General features: G+C 40.8%; 1 protein-coding gene across 2 annotated transcripts in view; it reads left to right on the top strand.

The window, feature by feature from the left end:
* HECW2 (HECT, C2 and WW domain containing E3 ubiquitin protein ligase 2) overlaps positions 1-21,412 on the top strand; it is a 2,117,141-nt gene that overhangs the window by 1,399,418 nt on the left and 696,311 nt on the right. For both annotated transcript variants that reach the window (XM_044060621.1, XM_044060622.1), the window contains one exon: positions 944-1,113. In XM_044060621.1, coding sequence (XP_043916556.1) covers positions 944-1,113 — 170 coding nt within the window. The remainder of the gene's footprint in view (positions 1-943; positions 1,114-21,412) is intronic.

Consider the following 21,412-nt stretch of genomic DNA (forward strand, 5'->3'; position numbering starts at 1 on the left):
GCAGTTTGAGGGAATTTCCAAAGTAAGTAAATGACTTTGTGTAGTATTAACCTATGAGGCCTATGCACTACAACTACTTGTCTCCCTGTATTGCATGTGATATGACTGCTGGGAAGAGACTAGATAAAACTTTTCCACTACTGGGTCACTGATGATGATGATGATGGCGGCCTTAATCACTGTTGCCACCTTGTTACCAGTTAAGGACAATAGTTTTGTAGTCCTGGGAATAGAAGTAGGAACTTAAGCATGGAAGTTGTATGACTGGAGGATGTCCTGGACTGGAGATACAAACATGCCCAGGGATTTAATTGAGAAATAAACTGACACAAAAACAGTGAAGACACTTTGTAATGTTAACACTGCGGGACTGCTGTCTTGTTTTCAGTTTCTGTCTAGAGCTGTCTTTTAAATGGCAAACACTGTTCTCTTCATGGTATTACCAAGTATGATTACATGGGGAAAATAGAAATTAAAATAGTTATTTAAGCCATTTAGTAATCGGTGAGTGTAGCAACAGCATGAGTAAAGTAACAAGACAGATCATTCAGTCTTCTTTTTTAGACACTTGCTGATAAGTCAGTGCACATCTCAGAAAAGGCTAATAAATCATCACAAGCCAGGATGGAAAACACCTGTTGTTTATAATACATATGTTGTACATTTGCCCCATTTAATCTCCATTCATGAAGATAAAATACAGTAAAGCATATTTAACATTTCCCAGTGTTAACGCCATATTAATGACTTTCACCTTTGTATTTACAGCTTGTGGTACCAATAGAGAAAATTGTTATTCTTAGCACATTCTGTGAGAGTCTGTTGTTTTTTTGCCCACACTTTTTGCATGCATAATTTTAACAACATTGTACAGTGAGTTAATCAGTGACATCTACATGGTCCTCACACATTCACATTCTGTTCTTATTCCTATCTTTTGTAGACATAAGGGCCATTGGGCTGAAGAAGGGAATGTTCTTTAACCCTGATCCATATCTTAAGATGTCCATCCAACCAGGAAAGAAAAGTACTTTCCCAGTGTTTGCCCACCATGGACAGGAAAGGAGATCCACAATCATTGCCAACACCATCAATCCCATATGGCATGGAGAGGTAAGATATACTCAGAAATGTTTACCTTCATGTGCATGTGAACATAAAGTGTCAGTAAAAATACTGTTATCCTCAGAGAAGATGCTCGCTCACCTAGATTGTGTCCTTTGATGTGTAACATGTGGTATCACTTTTCATCTTGTTCTGCTCGTGCTTCGTTTATTGGCAGGTCAGGGATCCTTGTATGCATAGCAACACATTTTCATTCTTATCATTAGGATCAAAGATATCTGGACTGAAATTAGGCAGTTCTGTAGACCAAGAACATAAAGGATGCTACAATTTCATCCAAAACACTGTAATAAATATATCAAATGACAAATTGTTTATTTAAATTGTGATGAGCAAACCATTCAACATGAAACCCATTAAAGCATTTCACTGTGCAGTATTAATTTGATGTGCTATCTCACTAAAATTGATGTGGGGGTCATAATTGGCTGATATGGCTGCCATGATTTAGAATTTGCTATTAGAATCTAGATTGTGTTTCAGATATACCACCAACAGTTGAAGAAAGCTTTTGAATTAAGGGTTTCTAATGCATTTTTCCTATGAACAAATTGAAAGATATGAATTGAAGAAATCCAGCAGCAGAACTGATGGCTGTATTAAGTGTATCTAGAAGAAATAATTATTTTCATCTCAACCCCACCCTTCATATGAATCTGTTGCCTGTATGTTAGTACAGTTATATAAGAAACTTAGAGACACAGGTGGACAGTGGTCTCACCTTCAATAACCACATTGCCACAACAGTCAGGAAATCCTTCTACGTGGCAAAAGGAGGTAATTGTCCCACTGTACTCATCCCTCATTAGACCCATTATAGAATACAACTCCCCATTTGGTATGTACTTCTCAAGACATCTGCAACAACTGGAAAGGCCGTGGAAATACCTCACTAAAAGAATCACAGGCCTAAAGCAGATGCCCTATGCTGACCGCCTTAAAAAACTCCAGCTATGCTCTGTCACATATCTTCTACTCAGAGGGGATCTCTGCTTAACATACAAGGCCATGTCAAACCCAGAGCTATTGGACATACTGCACTTAAAGAAATCCCAATACCTCAGAGCCAAACGCTCCAGGGATCTAAACCTTATCATCACAATAAACAAAACATGCTGGAGGGATAGGTTCCTGACCCACAGACTCCCCAGACTGTGGAATAAACTGCCTATACATGTCAAGCAGAGCACCTCCTTGGCCCTCTTCAAAAGGAACCTTGATGATTGGATGGGAGAAAGGAAATTCACCCCGGTGATCATGTCAGTCACCCTGCTAGACAGGGGTCCAGGGAAGTAAATAGTGTGGGAAGAAATATCCAGGGAATTGTTATGGCTAGGCTTGTATAGGCCCTAGGGCTGATAGCCTAGTACCAACCTATGAACCGATACAAGTCACCATAATGCAGAGCAAACAGTCCACAAAAAACATCACTAGTCAATGTATTTTAAAAAAGCTGCTATTTCCATTTGAATAGATGCAAACCAAAAAAGTATTACACTTGTAGAAATGCACATTTGCTATTTGTGTTGCTTCAGTAACTGAACTTTGGATGTCTATTTTGGATGCAGCATTTGACTCTGCAGGTTTGAAGATCCCTTCCATATATGTTGTGTACAGCAGCATGAAGTTATTTCTGCAGTTGTGTGTACATGAGATCATTGTTTTTAGTCTTGCGCCCATCCTGATATATGGCTTAAAAACAGCAAGGTGTTTTTTCATAGCTTCCTTCTAGACGATCTCTACCCCTTGAATGATTTTTGAGGTACATTGTCTCCTTCCAGAACTAGCATGTTGCTTCTCTGCCTTGTTCCTAGAAATTGTTAAACCATTATCTGGGAATAAATAAGAGAAACCCTAGATCATTCCCATGATCTCTTTTTTTGGCAAAGGTATCAGAGTATCCACAAGCATAAGACCCAGAAACCATAACACTTTTGTACTAGATAAGGAGTCAAAGGCTTTATACAGTGTAGGCAAGAGGGTGTTCTTCTCTGCTACTTTGGGACAGAGGTCCTATAACTATTGGTCTCTTACTCTAGTTCTAGTCTCCCTTGTGGCTAGAGTCTGGAAAAAAATGTCAGACTTCCCAAGTCTGGACTCAAAGAAGCTCTGGAAAGGACCCTTATGATGGCATCCACCCTTGGTCTTTCTGTAGTTTGTGGTAATTTTGACTAGACAGATATTAGGGGTACAGCAGCAGGCTCAGATGTGTGCCCATGCCAGTATGACTCAGGCTCTCCTCCTCTAAAAATGTTCGTAGGTAGGTTGTTCTGGATTCTCCCTCCTTGGTGAGTTCTTCATACAGCAGAAAGTTTACTGAATTGCCTAATATTTAAAAGATGGCCTTGTGAACACCTAAAGAAAATGTGCAAGTGCGCATAATATATAGACAAAGGATAATCCCTACAATAGCAGCCTTCAGCACCCTCCCAAAAATACAGGAAAGTATAACTTAATAAACCTTTTGGATGAAATGGTAAGTATAAATTTATACAAAAGTTTATAGTTTAGGTCTTTTATAGAAGATGTGGAGATCTGTGGAACTGTATGCAAATAAGTAGTTTTTATCAAAAAGGAAAGAGAATTGTTTCAATTTAGTATAAACATTTAAGTTGCACATATAGTGACCTGTTTGGTGATACAGCTTTGTACTTTTCTGCTGTTTTCCATGTTTTAGCCAAGAAAGTTATCTATTTGCAATTTTTTGTTTGTTCTGATACCTTATTCTTGTATTTTAATTTGCAGTTGTGGGAAGATTATGTTTCTACATTTATTTATGTTTGTTTATTTAACATTTGTTGACTGGAAAAGTCCAACTAGGACAGAGCCTATTTTCGGTGGAGGCCCAGGAAGAAACTCTCCAGATATATGTCTTTGAATTGTGGGAGGAAATGGGAGTACCCAGAAGAAAATCCATGCAAATGCAGGGAGGACATGCAAACTCAACATAGAAGGCACCCCAGTCAAGAATCGAATCAAAGTACCCTCTTGCTGTGAGGCGACAACATTAACCGCTGCACCACTGCGCCACCTATCATTCTGATTACATTATTCTATACTTCTATTCCCACAAGTAGAATTATTATAAAAGTTATCCATTTTTATTTTAAACCTTGCTGGGTCATAGTCTTTTAGTTTAATTCACAGTTGTGGCAGAATTGTGTACTACTAATGCCAGATTTGAGCCTTGGTCATTTATTACTGCATTTTTCCATAAACTATGTTAGTGGTTAATTTCTGCATAGTCTGGTGCCTTAAACTATAGTAGAAGTTCAATAATGGGAGAATTGCCTTTGCTCTCCTGCATAAAGCTGTTTTCTGTGTCTGCCCCATCCCCCACTAACACATTAAGCTAAAGTTTCTGAATGAGCTCCAGTATTGGCTTTGAATGTCTCTCTAGCTAGCTTGCTTGTTCCTGGATAATTTTTCCCAATCGTCCCATCCTTTTGCTGTGGTAGTTTTATAAGGATGTATCTCTGGCCTCCACACCTTATGATAATCTAATTTCCAAAGTCCTTCCCTCTCTTCTTTAATTGCTATTTCTGTTGTGTAAACTTTTAAGTACTTTTTCCCACCCAGTGTTTTCCATAGATCCATGATACTGAGTGCCCACCCAGCAAACTAGTATTACTCTTGAGTAAACCTCCTTTACTGCATATTGTCTCCTGCTCATTTTCCTAAAGCTCAGCAAAGATTATAGTCCCAACCTGCATTCCAGAAGTGATTTACTTGTATCCATTGCCATCCAGGCAATGTTAAGTAGTGTTGATTTCTAAATCACACTTGCTTAGGTTAATTTGAGTAATTGCTGCTGTTTCCTGTTTTTGTGTGTGCATTTCACTATATTTTTATAAGAAAATGGCTTTTCCTGTTATTGTTACTGCTGTAAGTCTCAGAATCACCTTCAGCAATGGATTTCCAGCTAGCTTTTAATTTCTTTGTGGTAGCATTGCACTTGTGGGTCTCTTGTACTGTGTTTTACATTAGGAGGACTGGGTTTATTCATCTTGTGGCAGGATGTTTGCCAGGTCTATTTGCGTTGGGAAATTCACAAAATGACTCATCATGTAGTCATTTTATTATCCAGTGGGCTCATTAGTTATTTTTCTGTTTTTTTTCTGTGATACTATGAATTTTGCACATCTGTGTGGGTTATCAGTGCCCTGTGTAGTAGCCAACACCTAGAAAGCAACTTTTCCATGTAGAACAGTCCATAAAACTGTACCCTGTAAAACAGCAATATAGAGCACATACCATGTGCACTCACAAGCTTAGAGAACCTAGTTGGGTGACGAGTGGCAATACCTACAGATTTAATAGTATTGTGTAAACATTAAAGTTGCAAACAAGAAAATAACCAGTGCGTACTGAATGTCCAGGTGAAAACCAAACTTCAGAAAAAACATATACCTACTGGACAACCACCACTGAAGACACGGCTTTAATAAAAATGATAAGAATAGCAGAAAACAAACTCCATGTAAAAATCAGATAAAAAAGGACAAGCGCTTTCACATAGAGCTTCTTCAGATCCTATAAGAAACTAAAAAAAAATGAACATTTTTAAACTAACACTTGACCTATCAAAAACAAGAGAAAATTGTGCCAAAAAACAATGACATAATTTCCTCATACAATCAATGCAACTTCCTGTGTGCCTTAAGCCTCCACCCACTCAAAATGGGTTTGATATTAACCTGACTATTCAACCCTGGATGCTTATAAGCTTGCATCCTAAGAATCCATTTTAGCTCCATCTGCTCCAAATAGTTGTTACAGTCACCACCTCTCACATTTTTAAAATCATAGGTTCATAGATTAGTACTAGGCTAACTGCCCTTGCGAGCCATTTTAAGCCTAGCCAATTATCCCTTGTGAGACTCGAACCCTGTACCTTGTGTTTGTAAGGCAAACACCTTAACCATTAGGCCACCCACCCACACCCTAAAAGAAAAATCATGTCCAGGGCATTCAGATTGATGTTTGGCAAGGGCATTGTTTATATCACCCTTCCTCATATCTGACATATGTTTGTATACCCTGTCCCTCAATTGTTGGATGGTTTTACCCACATAGAAGCAGGGGCATACATCACATGTTGCTAAGTACACTATAAAGCGGGTAGTGCAGTCTGCATAGAATCTGGGAATAAATTCAAATGCTGAAGTGGGGTGTTTATATATTTGTTGTTTAGTCAAAACCCTACACACACTACAAGACTTAGAAGGATAAGTCCCAGTGCATTGACTTGACTGTCCAGGGATTTAATATCATTGCACAACAACCGTTTTAAAGAAACAGTCTGATTTAAACCCGGTGGTACATCCGCACAAAGGCGTATTATCCATTGATATTCCTTCATCTCAAGCTTATTATTTAAATCTCCCCCTTGTATATCCTTATATACTCTATCACCCTACAAGAGCCTGTCTTCTTTAAAACCTGTTATAAGATATAAACAAATGTTCTTTAAAACCTGTATTAAGATAAAAACAAATTTGTCTGAAATAGAGAGCAGTGCTTTTAAAACTATTGTTGTTAACTAGGATTTGATTGTTTAATTGAATAATTAATGGCTGTGTGATTTTGACAGTATAAATATGGTTAGTATGTGTTAGTATTTTATACACTGATGAATGGTTTGTTTGACCTGAAAGTTCTGTTTTATTAAACACTTGTTCAGTATCAGCATTGCTTGGTTTGTTTCATACTACATCCAGTGTTGGTTCTATGAACTAAGCTTTGTTGTGCAACTTTTTGGCTTTTTTGTAAATAGGAATACACCTACTAGAGGCTCCAACATACTGGACCTTGTCTTCATAAATATGGGAGAACACTGCAAGCCCCCTCCCCAATGTCTCATCCTCTCTGGTAAGGACTAACCATAAAGTTTTCTCATTTGAAATCAAAATGAACTTTGTAATCCCATTAAAACCAGTAACAGTTAGGAACTATTCCAAGACAAATGATCTTTTATTAAGTGATGGATTGTCAAAATTCAGTGCCCCTCCAAACCTCGAACACAGGAGCCTATATTGAATTGCTGTCAGAAACTCTATGCAGCTATGTCAGTGGCTGCATAGAGGCTACTCTGCCTAACAGAAGTAAGCCCAGGACTAGCCCGAGAAACAAGCCACCCTGGTGGCATCCTAAATTAAACAAGAATATACAACAAAAGGAAATAAATTATAGCAAAAATTAGGAAGGGTAATTCCATAAAGATAAAAAACATTTCTCATCAAATTAAATAGGCAGCTAAGAGGGCTAATTAGGTCAAGGAAAGCAAACTTTGATGTTATAGTAGCCTCTAAGGTGAAACATAACCATAAGGCCTTCTTCAGCTATATCAGAAACCTCAAGGGCAACACACAGCAATGTGTTAAACTGGTGATTACTGGTGCTACATTCATCGAGCCTAGTGATATAGCAAACCTGATATAGGTCAAATTCAGTTCCAGCTTTACCCCCCCCCCTGCAGTCCCCAATCATTCCCCCCAAAACATGCTCAAACATTACTCCTCCAACTGTAATTAGGGAGCCTGTACTGGCTGATCTCACTAAAGCCAAAAACACGGCCTCAGTGAGCCCCAGTAATATTCCAGGATGCCTCCTGAATAGTCTAAAATAAGACTTATCAGGACTTCTGGAGTCATTTTTGACTATAGTCTTAAAACAGGCTTTGTGCCACATGAATGGAGGACTGTGACACTCATCCCTTCATAACAAAGGACCTTCAACAGATCCTGAAAACTGCTGACCCATTAGTGTGACTAGTCTTATTTGCAAAGCCATGGAAGGAATTATCATGGGAATTATCAACAAGGACATTAGAGACCTCCAGACTCAGAATTCATCCCGGTTTGGCTTTGTCAAAGGAAGATCATGCTTAATGAATCTGGTTGACTCCTTTGAAAAGGTCATTAAGGCAATGAATTAGAGGAAAATGGTGCATATTGCCTACCTAGTGACTAATGCATGTGATACGATACCCCACTTAGGCATTGTCAACAAACTTAACGGAACTAGGCATAAACCCCTTTATAACACACTGGATATTTTGCTGGCTCAGTGATAGGACCCAGGAGGTTAGTGTCAGAGAGGCTACCTCCACAAGGAGGCCAGTCACCATTGGAGTCCCCCAGGGCTCTGTGCTAGGCCCACTCCTCTTTGGCGTCTACTTCTCAGATGTCAAAATCTATGTCAAAGCAACTGTGAGCAGTCATTGAATTTCCTCCAAGACAAGAACACCCATTAGGAAGGTCTAGCACAGACAAATGTTTGGTGCCAAAGCCCTGGCTTAAAAAAGTACTAAGAAATGCATCACAGTACCTTTTTGGGAAGTCGACTATCCCGGGTAAGTACATAGGTTCATAGGTGTGTACTAGACTAATGGCCCTGGAGCCTTTACAAACCTAGCCCATAAAAGTGCCCTGATATTGTGCCGCCCAACATTAGTTCTCAGTGCCTCTATCAAGTAGAGCAACTGGAGTGATCCCTGGGGTGAACTTTCTATTACCCATCCACTCATCAAGATTTCTCTTGAAGACGGACAGCGAGGTGCTCTGCTTGACATGTATTCCAGAGCATGGGCAGTCTCTGGGTGAGGAACCTGTCCCTCCAGCCTGTTCTGTTTATTGTGGTAATGAGGATGAGGTCTCTGGAGTGTGTGGTGTAGTAAGTCAAGCATAGATCGCCTCTAAGCAGGTGATATGAAACAGAGAATAACTGGAGTCTTTTGCATCTGTCCGTGTAGGACATGTGTTTAATGACTAGGATCCTCTTTGTGAGCTACTTCTGTGGCCTCTCCAGCTGTTGCAGGTGTCTAGTGAGGTACATGCCAAATGGGGAATTTTACTCAATGACTGGTCTAATGAGGGAGAGAGAGAGAGAGACAATGACCTCCTTCTTCCTGGATGCAAAACCCTTGGTAATGAGATGTGCCACATAGAAGGACTTTCTAACCACAGTGGCAATCTGGTGACCGAAGGAGAGGTTGCTGTCAACCTGCATCCCCAGATCTCTTATAACGCCATCAGTGTTCAGTGGGCTCCCATCAATGTGGTAATTAGTGGGAACTGAGTTTTTACCAAAGGGGATGACGACGCATTTTTTGGCATTAAATTTAAGGCCATGGTTTCGACACCAGTCATTGGTCTCAGTGAGGCCTTTCTGTAGGATATCTGCATCACCTGGGGAGTTAATAATGGCTCCCAGCTTGCAGTCGTCTGTGAACTTGGTTAGCCAGAGTCCCTTTGCACTGGCCTGGACTTCTGAGAAGTAGATGCCGAACAGGAGAGGACCCAGGACCGATCCCTGTGGGACTCCACTTGTGAGTGATTGACAGTCTGACTTGGAGTCTTCTACTTACATACTGTGTGTTCTATCTGTGAGCCAGTTTCAACCCACCTATTGATATAGGGGTTTGTGCCTAGCTTGGTGAGTTTATCAGTAATTCCCAAGTGAGGAATGGTATCAAAGGCCTTGGCCAGATCGAGGTAGGCTGTATGCACTGCCTTACCTTCATCCACAGCCCAGGTGACTGACTCAAAGAAGTCAACCAGGTTAAGCAGGCATGATTTCCCTTTCACAAAGCCAAATTGTGTGGGGTCTAGAGTTTGGAGATTTCCTATATCTTCAGGTCCATGATGATGTGCTCCATAGCTTAACATATCAGACTCATCAGGCTAATGGGGCGATAATTCCCAGTGTCTGTAGTTGCTCCCCCTTGATGGAGAGGGATGATTGTAGCAGTGTGCCATTTGGTAGAGACAAAGCCTGTGGTGAGGCTGTGACTAAACAGGGCACACAGATGTGGTGCCAATTCACTTTGTAGTTCATGTAGAACACAGCCAGGGATATTATCGGGTCCCATGGAAGCTGTATTATTGGCCTTGGGCAATGCAGCTTTAACCTGTGCTGCAGTAATGCTGGGTGCCTGGCATTCTTCCAGTATTGTGATTGGTCCTTTGGGGGGGGGGGGTAAAGTTGGCACTGAATCTGTCAGCCAGTATGTTGGCAATATCTGTTGGTTCATTATAGGAGGTAACATTGTGCAGTAACTCAGAGCAAATCTGGGTATTGCCATGGAGGTTCTTGATACAACTATAGAAGGATTTGTGATTGTTTTTAGTGTCTGCTGCAATTCTGCCTTCATAGCTGGCTTTAGAGGATTTGAGTGGGATCTCAACTTTTTCTTAAGGCTAATAAGGGAGTTTTTCCAGTCTTGGGACTTCACCTTTTTCTGCAACAGTTTCTTCCTTCTGTTGTAGAGTTTATTAATGGTAGGGGACCACTAGATTAGCTTCCTTTTTTTGGAGGGGAGCGTCTTGGTTCTGTTGGGTATGGCTAGTTCCATGCATTTATGTACATATCCATGCAGTGCATTGGTGTATGATTCGGCAGTCATGCAGCTATTTTCCATTGTCATGGGTGCCATGAAGTTAGCCACCTCTGTTTTTAGGAGCCCAAAGTCAGATTTGGATAAGTTTTTCAAGGTGGTTACCTTTGCAGGGGGTGTGGGTGAGATGTGGATTTCCATGGTGATTAATTTATAGTTAGATCTGACCAGGGAGGGATTGACTACTGGTGTGGAGCAATGGTCACCCATGTTAGTAATAACCAGGTCAAGGATGTTGCTTCCTCTAGTGGGGTCAGAATGAGCTGGTCCAGAGCACTGGAATTGATGAATTCCAGGAAACATTGGGCCAGTGTATTGGTGCTTGAGTAATTCTCCCAATTGATGGAGGGGTAGTTGAAGTCTCCTTCATGTGCCCTTAATGTCATCAATAAATACCCCTAAAAGTTCATTCACTATTTACAGATCTGGGAACTCATGTAGATAGTAAACCATCCTTTGACCAACGTGTCCAAGGCAGTAAGAAAATTCTTTTATGTTGCTCAACTTATAAGCAGGGGCATGACATAGAAGACCAAAATGGTCATTATAACACTGTACTTGGCCCTCATCAGATCTATCATAGAGTATAATGTCCTCTTTTGGTATGTATTCAACCAGACACATGCAACAACTGGAACGTGCATAAAGGTTCCTTAAAAAAGGAAGCATAGTGTGCTACACTGATTGCCTCAGAACCCTGTGTATTTACTTGGTAGCATACAAACTTCTGAGAGGTGATCTTTAACTGGCATACAAGGCATTCCTGGACCCTGTTTGATGAACCTTTTGCACATCCACAAAACAAACAACATCCAAACTCCTATATTAAAAGACCTAACTTTTGCTTGTGACATAAATAAGACATATTGGAACCATTTTCTGTAACAGGGTCCCCATCCATGTGACGCAGAGTTCCTCCTATCCCTGTTTAAGTGCAGCTTGGACCGATGTATGGGTAATCAGAAATTTACCCCTGGTCTGGTGCTTTTGTCTATAACGGATGGAAGCAGTCAGTAAAGCACCCCTTCTATAAATCAAATTAGTGGTTCACATTTGGGTTACATGGCTAGGCTTATAATGACCCTAGTGGTCATTGGCCTAGTATACACCTATAAACCTATGAATCCTCTGAATCCTATGATAAAAATTAGTTCAGAATATGTGCGTGTTCTTACTGTCATGCAGAGTGCTGTGCATGTGCCAAGTTATAAAATATTGTCTTACATTGCTTCGTTGTGATAAGTATTTATTTTCAATAATGCAGACTTAATGACTTTTGTAGGAAATTAATATTTTCAGGTCTATGTGCTGTATTGCCTGTGGGCTTAATGTCTATATAGCCAATAATGTAAAGCTGCTTGACTATACATTGACACTGAAACACTATTACCATTACTGTAAAATTGTGTGACAAGAACATTGTTATTGTAAACAGGTGGCTAACAATGGCCCTAGAATTAGTTTACTTGACCAGTTAATAACTAACTGAACAAATAATAAATATAAGGCTTTCCCAGAATTGATTGTAGATCGAATGTCTCTGTGACACCTCTGTGACCTTCACTTCACTGGTTCTTCAAAGAGAAGTGTGATGAGAGCTTCAAATGCCAGATATTGTTTGGGGTGTGATGGAGTCTGTTCATCCTTTAGGAAGAGGCAAAGGTTTTATTTCCACCTTTTCTTACTCTGAAGGAAACTGGATGTTTGCATCTCATTATGGACATGAGGGTATTCAACAAGCATATCTAATATATATCAGAATCCAGACTGTGGCTCTCTAGAGGCCTTGTCTCATTGCAGCGTGCTGCTTAGGTGGTAACACCAGACATTGTCTAGAGACTATGAAGGATGTTCATTCAGTTCATGCTTGTGGGAGAGGATTTCACTTTCATTTCAATGTTAGTTTGGTCTGTCCTCTACACCTAGAAGTCTTTCCAGCCACACAACCATCAATGATAAAGTCCTTGGAGGGGAGTGAACTTTTTGTGTTCCCTTACCTGGATAACTTCATTCTGGTTGTCCTGTCAAGGGAAATGGCTGTTGTTATCCTTTGGTTCATCCACTGGTTACAGGTCCTGTGAGTCATCATAATTTATGAGTAGTCCTCTCTTCTTTCATTTTAAAGAACTGTCTTTTTGTAAGACAATTAGATACTTTTAATTATAGGTTGTTTAGCTGTTCAGTGAAGGCCAAGGAAGTTGTTATGCAACTTGGCAGCATGACTGAGGTCACAGCAAAGGGTTCAGGCTTTGGCCCTTATGTATCTGTTGTGCCTCATTGTGGCCATGTGCATGGTTCCATTTATCTACTGGAGGAAGAGGATATTGCAGTGGATAGTGAAGTGTTAGTGGCTACAAGGCCATTATATCCTCATGGGCATGATACTGGCCTTAGACCCTTATCACATGTTTAGAGTGGTAAACAGTTCTTAATGCCCTCACTGTGGGCCTTCTAATCCTACAGCAGGACTCTTCACTGATCCTGATGAGGTACCATTGTCTAGAACACTAGGACACTTCCTTAGGGTTTTGCTTTGTTCACTGGAAAGAAGGAGGGCTTGATTAAAATAGTCTGTAACTAAAGATAATGTTATCTGTCCTTAAATCTTTGAATAGGAGTTGAGACCAGGGGCTTTCCTGCTTTGGACTAACAAGGAGACCATGATGTGGTGCATGAACAACCCCGGCGGTATGTACTTGCATCCCATATGCAGAGGGGATGCTGTTCTTGCAATGCATCATATGCTTGAGCAATACTTTTACAGCTATCCACAATTCAGGAAAAGTGAAAATTTTGGTCGACTCCTTAAGTCTCAGCTCCCTGTCTGGTTAGGATCCTGTGGAAGTGATGTATTGTGATTTACAAATTCACTCCATGGGGAAAGTTGCCCTGTGCCTGTTCCACTTTCTTCAGTATGGTAATGAGGATTTGATGCTGGATGCTGTGACATCCCAACTCTGGGCCAGTAATCAAGGAGCCTGAATCCTCACCACTAACGCTGGAGAGGCATGTTTACTTGGAATACAAATGGATACACTCAGTATTTACAGAACCAGACCTGTCTGCATCAAGCACAATTTCCCTTAAGAGGACACAGGGAACACAACCAGCCCAGGGTCTGGGTCTCTCTATATCTGTCTCCCTCAGGTACCCAATAAGACTCCCCGCTGGTACAGCTGTAGGGTTAGGTCCTCAGCCGAGTGCCCAAGCCAAGTCCTACAGCACCCTCTCTGTGAAACCAGTGCTTCATGTCCCAGCTCCAAGTAGCTGACACACACACTCTTTGAGATTTAATTTTCACACACACACACACACACACACACACACACACACACACACACACACACACGCACACGCACACACACACACACACACACACACACACACACACACACACACACACACACACACACACACACACACACACACACATACATCTGGGAAAGGCTGGCGCAGATTGCCCACTCTACCAACTTTGCCCAGACTATAAGGTAAATTTACTGCCACCAGTTAGTTACTATAAGGCGGTTAGAAGGGTATCCAATTATACTCAGTGAAATTAATATTAATACAAATGATAATGTTGCCCCTGCCTCCTGCCTAGCAGTTCTACCATGAAGTTAACATCACTGACCTTCCTTACCACTTTGAAGGGTTCCTCCCAAGCTTCCCGCAGCCTATTGTGTCTGACAGGAATGAGAACCATCACCTCCTTCCCCACACCATACTCATTGGCTTGAGCATTACTGTCATACCAGACCTTTTTCTGCTGTTGAGCTACTGCCAAGTTCTCCTGGGCCAAGCCCTTGAGCTCCCTGATCCTTGTCCTGAGGTTTAGGACATATGCCACAACAGACTCCTTGTGGGATACCCACTAACCTTCCCACTCACCACAAATCAAATCTAAAAGTCCCCTCACCCTCTGCTCATACAGCAAAGCAAAGGGTGAAAAACCAGTGTCCATTCTGTAAGCAAACAGTAGGTGGGGCAAATATTTGTGCCACTCTCTCTTAAACTGGTCTGCAAATGCCGTAGCATGGTCTTAAGTGTAGAGTTTAACTTCTCCACAATACCATTAATCTGGGGATGGTAGGGGGTGGTCTTTAGGTGCTTCACTCCACAGTATTTTCACAGATAAGCCAGCAGGTCTGACATGAAATTGGCATCTCTTTCAGTCAGTATTTCTTTTGGGAAACCTAGCCTGCTGAAAATCTCTAACAAAGCATTTGCCACCTTCTTTGCCTTGATGTAAGACAGAGCCACTGCCTCAGGGTATCTTGTATAATCTACTACCACCAGCATATACATCTTCCCTGTGGAGTGTGAGGTACTCAGAGGCCTGACTTATCCATAGCTACCCTCTGAAATGGCTCCTCAATCACAGGCAAAGGCATCAAAGGACTATTGACCTTGTCTACTTTTTGGCACTGCTCTAAGGTCCTGCAGTACCCTCTTACATCCCTTGAAATCCCAGTCCCATAAAATTTCTGTATAATATGTCTGTTGGTATGCTTTATGCCCATATGTCCTGCAAAAGAAATTTCATGGGTTATGGATAGAAGTGTCAGATGGTAGGCTCTAGGCACTGCCAACTGCCGTATTATATCACCCTTAGACCTCCCTAAGGGGTCCACTCTCTGTACAGTAACCCTTTGTTCCAATATACAGACTCTCCTTTTCCTTGAAAATCAGGTACCTCCCTAGCTATCTCCCTCAAGCTTCTTATGGTAGGGTCTGAGAGCTGAGCCTGTTTCAACTCTACTTTTTTGACTCTTCCCACCTCCTCTTCCACAGGAAGTCTGATTTCTTCTGACAGCAGTGCCTCACTGTCAGCCTGGGCACTGCCATTTACCTCTGCCTTTGCAGTCACTCTGTCCAAGGGAACATCAGTACCTACTAGCAGCTGCTGTGGCTAACATTCAGGCTTACTACTACAGGGTAGCTCCCTCCCTGAAATAGCCACCTCACCAGCCCTGGCTTTAGGCATGAGGTCTATTTGGGTCTCATCCAAGCTACCAGACCCACATGCATTTCTCCAAGCCTGACTGCATGTAACTGACTGCACGTAACTGCATACAGACAAGGTACTGCAATTTCAAAATCATTCCCTATCAAGACATCTGCAAGGGATATCCTCAAACACACCTACTTGCTTGCTTCCTTTTCCAACCTCTTAGTCAAGGAGAACCTTGGCCAAAGCCATTTGGAATGGGGTCCCTCCTAAAGCCCTGACTGGATCGGACTGTTCAAGCAAGTATTGTTCCTCTTTAGCTACTGCAAGCTTCACAATGGTTATGTCAGAGGTTGTACCTCTCTCAGCAGTGGCCTGTTTCCATCAACTAAGATAGGGTATAACCTCTTGTGATAGTTTGGTACCCCTTTTGTCTCCAGAACTTACCACTGGCATACTGTTATCCCTGCTTTCTGGCTTCCCCACCTTTTGTTCCCCACTTTGCCTCTGTGGACACCTATATGCTACATAGCCCCACTAGTTACATTTAAAACATTTATCCCTTGATCCTGGCCATGTACCTGAACTACTGGCTTCCCCTGTTACTGGTGGACTCTGTTGGGGTGGTTTAGGCTGCCCACCATGGGTTCCCTTATATCCATGTGCAGCACTGGGTATCCCATTCCTGTGCATTGATGCCTTGCTTGCTAACAAGAGATTCTCTTTCTTTCCCAGCTCATCTGCAGAGTTACATTCACAGTCTATCAACCAGATTCTCATGTCCTCAGGGAATGTGCTAAGGGCTTGTTCCCTCATCAAAAATCTGCCAGTCATTCATAATTGGTCAACTGACACTACACACACTTTCATCTGCCTTATGTCTATGCTCACAAAACTTTTTTCTGTAAACGTCAGGTATTAACTTAGAACAGTCTAGTAAGCAACATTTGACTTTGTCATAATTTAAGCAATCAATATCAGACAATTTAGAAACAGCAGTTACAGCTTTATTATGGAGTAAGTAGGTTAGGAACCATACCCAGAGCCATTGGTCAGCATTATACTGTTTACATACTCTTTCAAATATATGAAACTATAAAAATTATCACCCTCTGTAAATTGTGAAAGAAATTTACTGACCTTTATTGCTTCTGGTATTTGGTTATTCCCTTCCCCATTACCTCCATGATCATGGCGAAGAGTCACATCTCCCTCTCCTGTTGATGCTGGTTCTCATTTTCTTCAGCCTCCAAATGCCAGAGCCTATCATTTTCTTTGGCCTCCAAATGCCACAGTCTCTCTGCTGATTCTAATTCCATCTGTTTTACCTGCCTCAGTCTCTCCACTGATCCTAATTCCATATGTTTGGCCTCCTGTCTTTACCTACAGATAGATTTTTAACTCCTCTGAGAAAAGGTGAACTGTCCTGTTTCTGAGGGCTGCAAATTCCCATTACCAGACTGGTTATCCTCCTGGTTGCTGGTCTGAGCTGTGACTAAGGCTGAAATAATTTCCTCTTTAGTCGGGTTGGCATACTCCAGTCCTTCAGCTTTGCACACCTTGGCAATCTGTTTCTTTGTCAGCTTCCCATAATCCTCTGCTGAAATTTTTGCCTGTTCTCCCTGACTAAACTTAACTAAAAAAATAAATAAAAACTGTTGTGATATGCATCTCTGAATGTTCACCATGTGGCTTCTCAGAGAATGCTCACCTTTAGTGACAACTGCTTACAGACTACAGAAATTCAATATTACACCACTGCCACCAATATGTGATGTCCCCACTCTGGGCAGTAATCAAGGAGAACTGAATACTCACCACTGACACTGGAGAAGGACATTCACTTGGAATACAAATGGATACACTCAATATTTCCACATGCAGACCTCTCTGCATCAAACACAATTTCCCTTAAGAGCACACAGGCAATGCAGTCAGCCTGGGGTCTGGGTGTATCTATATCTATCTCTCCCCCGATCCCCAATAAGACTCCCAACTGGCACAATTGTAGGGTTAGATCCTCAGCCAAATGTCCAAGCCAAGTCCTCCAGCACCATCTCTGTGAAATCAGTGTTTTGTGTCCCTGCTGCAAGTTGCTGACGCACGCACTCTTTGAGATTTAATTTTCACACACACACACACACACACACACACACACACACACACACACACACACACACACACACACACACACACACACACACACACACACCTAGGAAAGGCTGGCACAGATTACGAGCTCTACCAACTTTACCCAGACTATAGGGAAGATTCACTGCCACCATAAGACTCTTAGAAGGATATCCAATTATACAGAGTTTAATTGATATTAATACAAATGGTAATGTTGACCAAACAGCAAGGCTTTCAGGATTGGCCAGAGTTATCACCAAATAAATATATGCAAATACTCTCAAAACTTAAATATTTTTCTAAAAGGGCCAGCCACAATGAGAAGTTTAAATATATTTAATAATAAATAATAAAATAACATGAAAATACTAAATATCTATTTACAGTAAACAGCAGAGTTTCAGCCTCAGGGAATATTAAAAATAACACCGATGGACAGTTTCACACAGTTATAGAAAAACAGTATTTAGCTAGTCTCAATATCTTTTCCTCCTTGACTAAAAGAATTGCTGTTCCTACTTATTGAATAGAACAAGGCAAGATGGGTGAGTGGTTCTTGTTGTCAGATCCAAGACAGAATATAGAGTGCTGCTGAGACTTCACTCTCCTCTAGTATTAAAACATTATTTCTGTACAGAATGACATCATATACATCTGGTCATCTGACTCTGTTTCCCATGCTATCACTAACAGTAAAAGCTGCCAGGGTTTTAGCACCTATAGTTCAATAATATACAAACAAGAGCATTCCTCAGATATGGTGCAGCTGCTGGAAGTCATAAAACCATAAACAAGTATTTTCTTCCTACAAGCTATTCTCTAGTACAGACATTACATCTCTGGCTCCATTCAAAACTGTGGGATAACATCTTTATGGCTTAACCCATAAAGTAATTTAATTTAAAGAATATTATTTCAAAGTCAGGTGGATTAACCTCTTCTCTACCAGTATATGCGGTTACAATGTATACATTTAAACAGTTATAATAATGCATGTACATTTCTTTTCCTTCCAGTATGGCAGACTGTTGATACATTTTAACACAAGCAAACCTCACAAATACATTTCAGCACAAGCATATGTACAAGTCAATTTGATATACAAATGACATATACTTATTTACAAATTCCAGCTAGCTGTGTTGGCATATGTTACAAATCCACTACCATACTTCTCCTGGCATAGCTGATAGTACCTCATATCATCACATTTGCTAGCTGTGTTGGCATATGCTGCAAATCCACTACCCCAGTTCTCCTGGCATAACTAGCAGTACCTCCTATCATCACAGACGCATTATTTCTTCTGTGATGGGGAAAGACTCCTGTCTGCCATTTTTCCTCCTCCTCTGTTTCTGTGCCTCACTGTAAAAGAAAGAAAGAATAAAACTCACCATTGTCAGCCAGTGGTATTTGAAGATGCTGTGCTTTCAGGTTCTTAGGTATCTGACAGTACTGGAAACTAGGTAAGTGGTGTTCCAAAGGACCTACTTCAGCCATGCCCTAAGCCAGAAGTACAACATAATGTAAATTCAGGGCTTTAAGTTTCGGAGAACTTTGTATGTCCTGCTGTTATGTCTCCCATTAGATATGTTTTCCCCAGTCCACTCATTCAGTAATAACTTGCAATCCAAGCTGACAGCCCTTATGCTGTAAAGGTAAGTTGTTTCATGTAAGGCAAGTTTTCTATTTCAAAGCCACCCTTTCATTATTCAGTTTACTCCTTTTACTCATGTTGCTGTCCCTACTTTAATGTGGTGTTATGCTCAGCATAATATAGTCTGATGCATTCATTCAGACGTTTGCCTTTAGTTTGCCTTAAAGGCTAAATTCATGTTCCCTTTTGTTTTATCAGTGTTACAGTATATGCAAAGCATTTCAAGTTTTGTCAATGCTTGCATGCCAAGATTTTCCTTGTGAACAGCCACTGAATTATTTCTGTTTAGAGAGTTTATTTTGGTACTATTATGTATCACACCCTACTTCCATACTGTATTACATAAGGGTGATAAAATCTGAGATTATGATATGAGAACATCTCTTTAGTATGAACCTTAAGGGACCGGCTATTTTCTTTCTAACTTTACTGTGGAATGACTTTCTGAATTATTTGAATGTTAATTTATTATCAAGAAATATGTCTTTGTAATCATCTGCTGTCATAAATACACTGAATTATTCTCCGAACAATGAAGCATTAGAGCAATATATGCTGTTAATACTAATAACAGCATTGGTACAAAATACATAGCACATTCGTATACATTCTGAATAATTACTACAGTAGAGAGACAGCTATACATTTTTTTTGCTTGTGTAACTTAATACTTGATAATGTGCATATGAGAAGCAACACGTTGTGGCTGTTATAAATTAGTAATTGCATACACATCAACATATAATTACTTCTGTTTGTGAAGCAAAGTGATGCATTAATTGGATTATATTGGAAACACAGCCATGCATTACTCTCTATTATAATGTGGTTTTGATGGGTTGTCCTGAAGGTGTGAAAGGATGAGCAATTTCCAATATTGGGAGAGAGCAAGTTCCATGCTACTGGATGGAATAATTTTGTGAAAGCTCTTTCAGTAGCTGCTAATACAAAGTGTGGAATATTTGTTATATCTGTTCCTGTTGCTCTCAAGGTGTAGTAACATATCTATGCTGTCAATTTATTTGGAACAGATGGACAGAAGTTAGACTATTTTAATGGATGATCCAGCTAACAGTAATAATAATATGCAGTGAATGTGACATATCATTAGCTAGGTTAATAAGCCTACACATTTTTTAAGTATTCAGCAAATAGTTCTTGTGTTTGATGGGTGGAAAAAGGATGTAGTTGGCAAGGTGTTTTCAAGGTGACATTAGGATATTTTTAATGCTTTTCAGATAAATCTTCATAGCATTAAGATCAAACAGTTAAAACCCAATGGAATCAGGATATTTCAGGTTTGACAAAGATGGGAGAGAACTGCAAAGGACCTGGCAGTCAGGATTAAACTGGGCACATGTCCTAGGAATGTCTGATTTTGTAATAGGTCTTGAGAGGAGTAGATAGTTAGTAGCACATTTTGCAGTAATAGCTATAGTAGGTTCTTAGAATGTGCTTCTCACTAAACCAGGCAGTGTATATGATAGCAGGATAATTGGGGAAATGAGAACTGTAAATAAACTCTATAACAAAAGGAAAAAAAATTGCTGTCCAACACCAAGAAGGAGCAGGTGCCCAATTGGAAGCAAAGTATCCTGAAGTAGCCTGAACTAGCAAATAAGAGCACTAGTGAAATCCTCCAAAGCAAACTTCAAGTCCAAATTGGGCACATCTACTAGAGACAATCATAAGGCCTTCTTCACATATCTCCGCAACCTGAAAGGAAGCACCCAGATCTGTTCAGAACTATTGGTCAAGTACACCACATATACAAATGCCATAGATATAGCAAACTTGCTGGCTGACAGATTAAGTGAAAACTTTACCCCTCTACCCCCCATCAGTAAATCAGGACATCCCCAGTACCTGCCCCCTTCCCCTTATCTCTAGGAACAGGTCATCACTGCTCTCTCAAAGGCAAAAAATACAGCCTCCATGGGAACAGATAACATCCCAGGCTGCATCCTACGTGAACTCAGGCAGGAACTTGCAGCACTATTAGGCACCCTATTCGACCAAAGCCTGAGTACTGGCTTCATCCCAGCTGAGTGGAGGACAGCCACTGTCATCCCTTTACACAAAGGTGGAGCGTCCACCGATCTGGGAAATTATAGACCCATCAGCCTAACTAGCCTGATCTGCAAGGCTA

This window comes from Protopterus annectens, chromosome 2.part0, assembly GCF_019279795.1.
Source record: "Protopterus annectens isolate FY-2018-M chromosome 2.part0, PAN1.0, whole genome shotgun sequence".
NCBI lineage: Eukaryota > Metazoa > Chordata > Ceratodontiformes > Protopteridae > Protopterus > Protopterus annectens.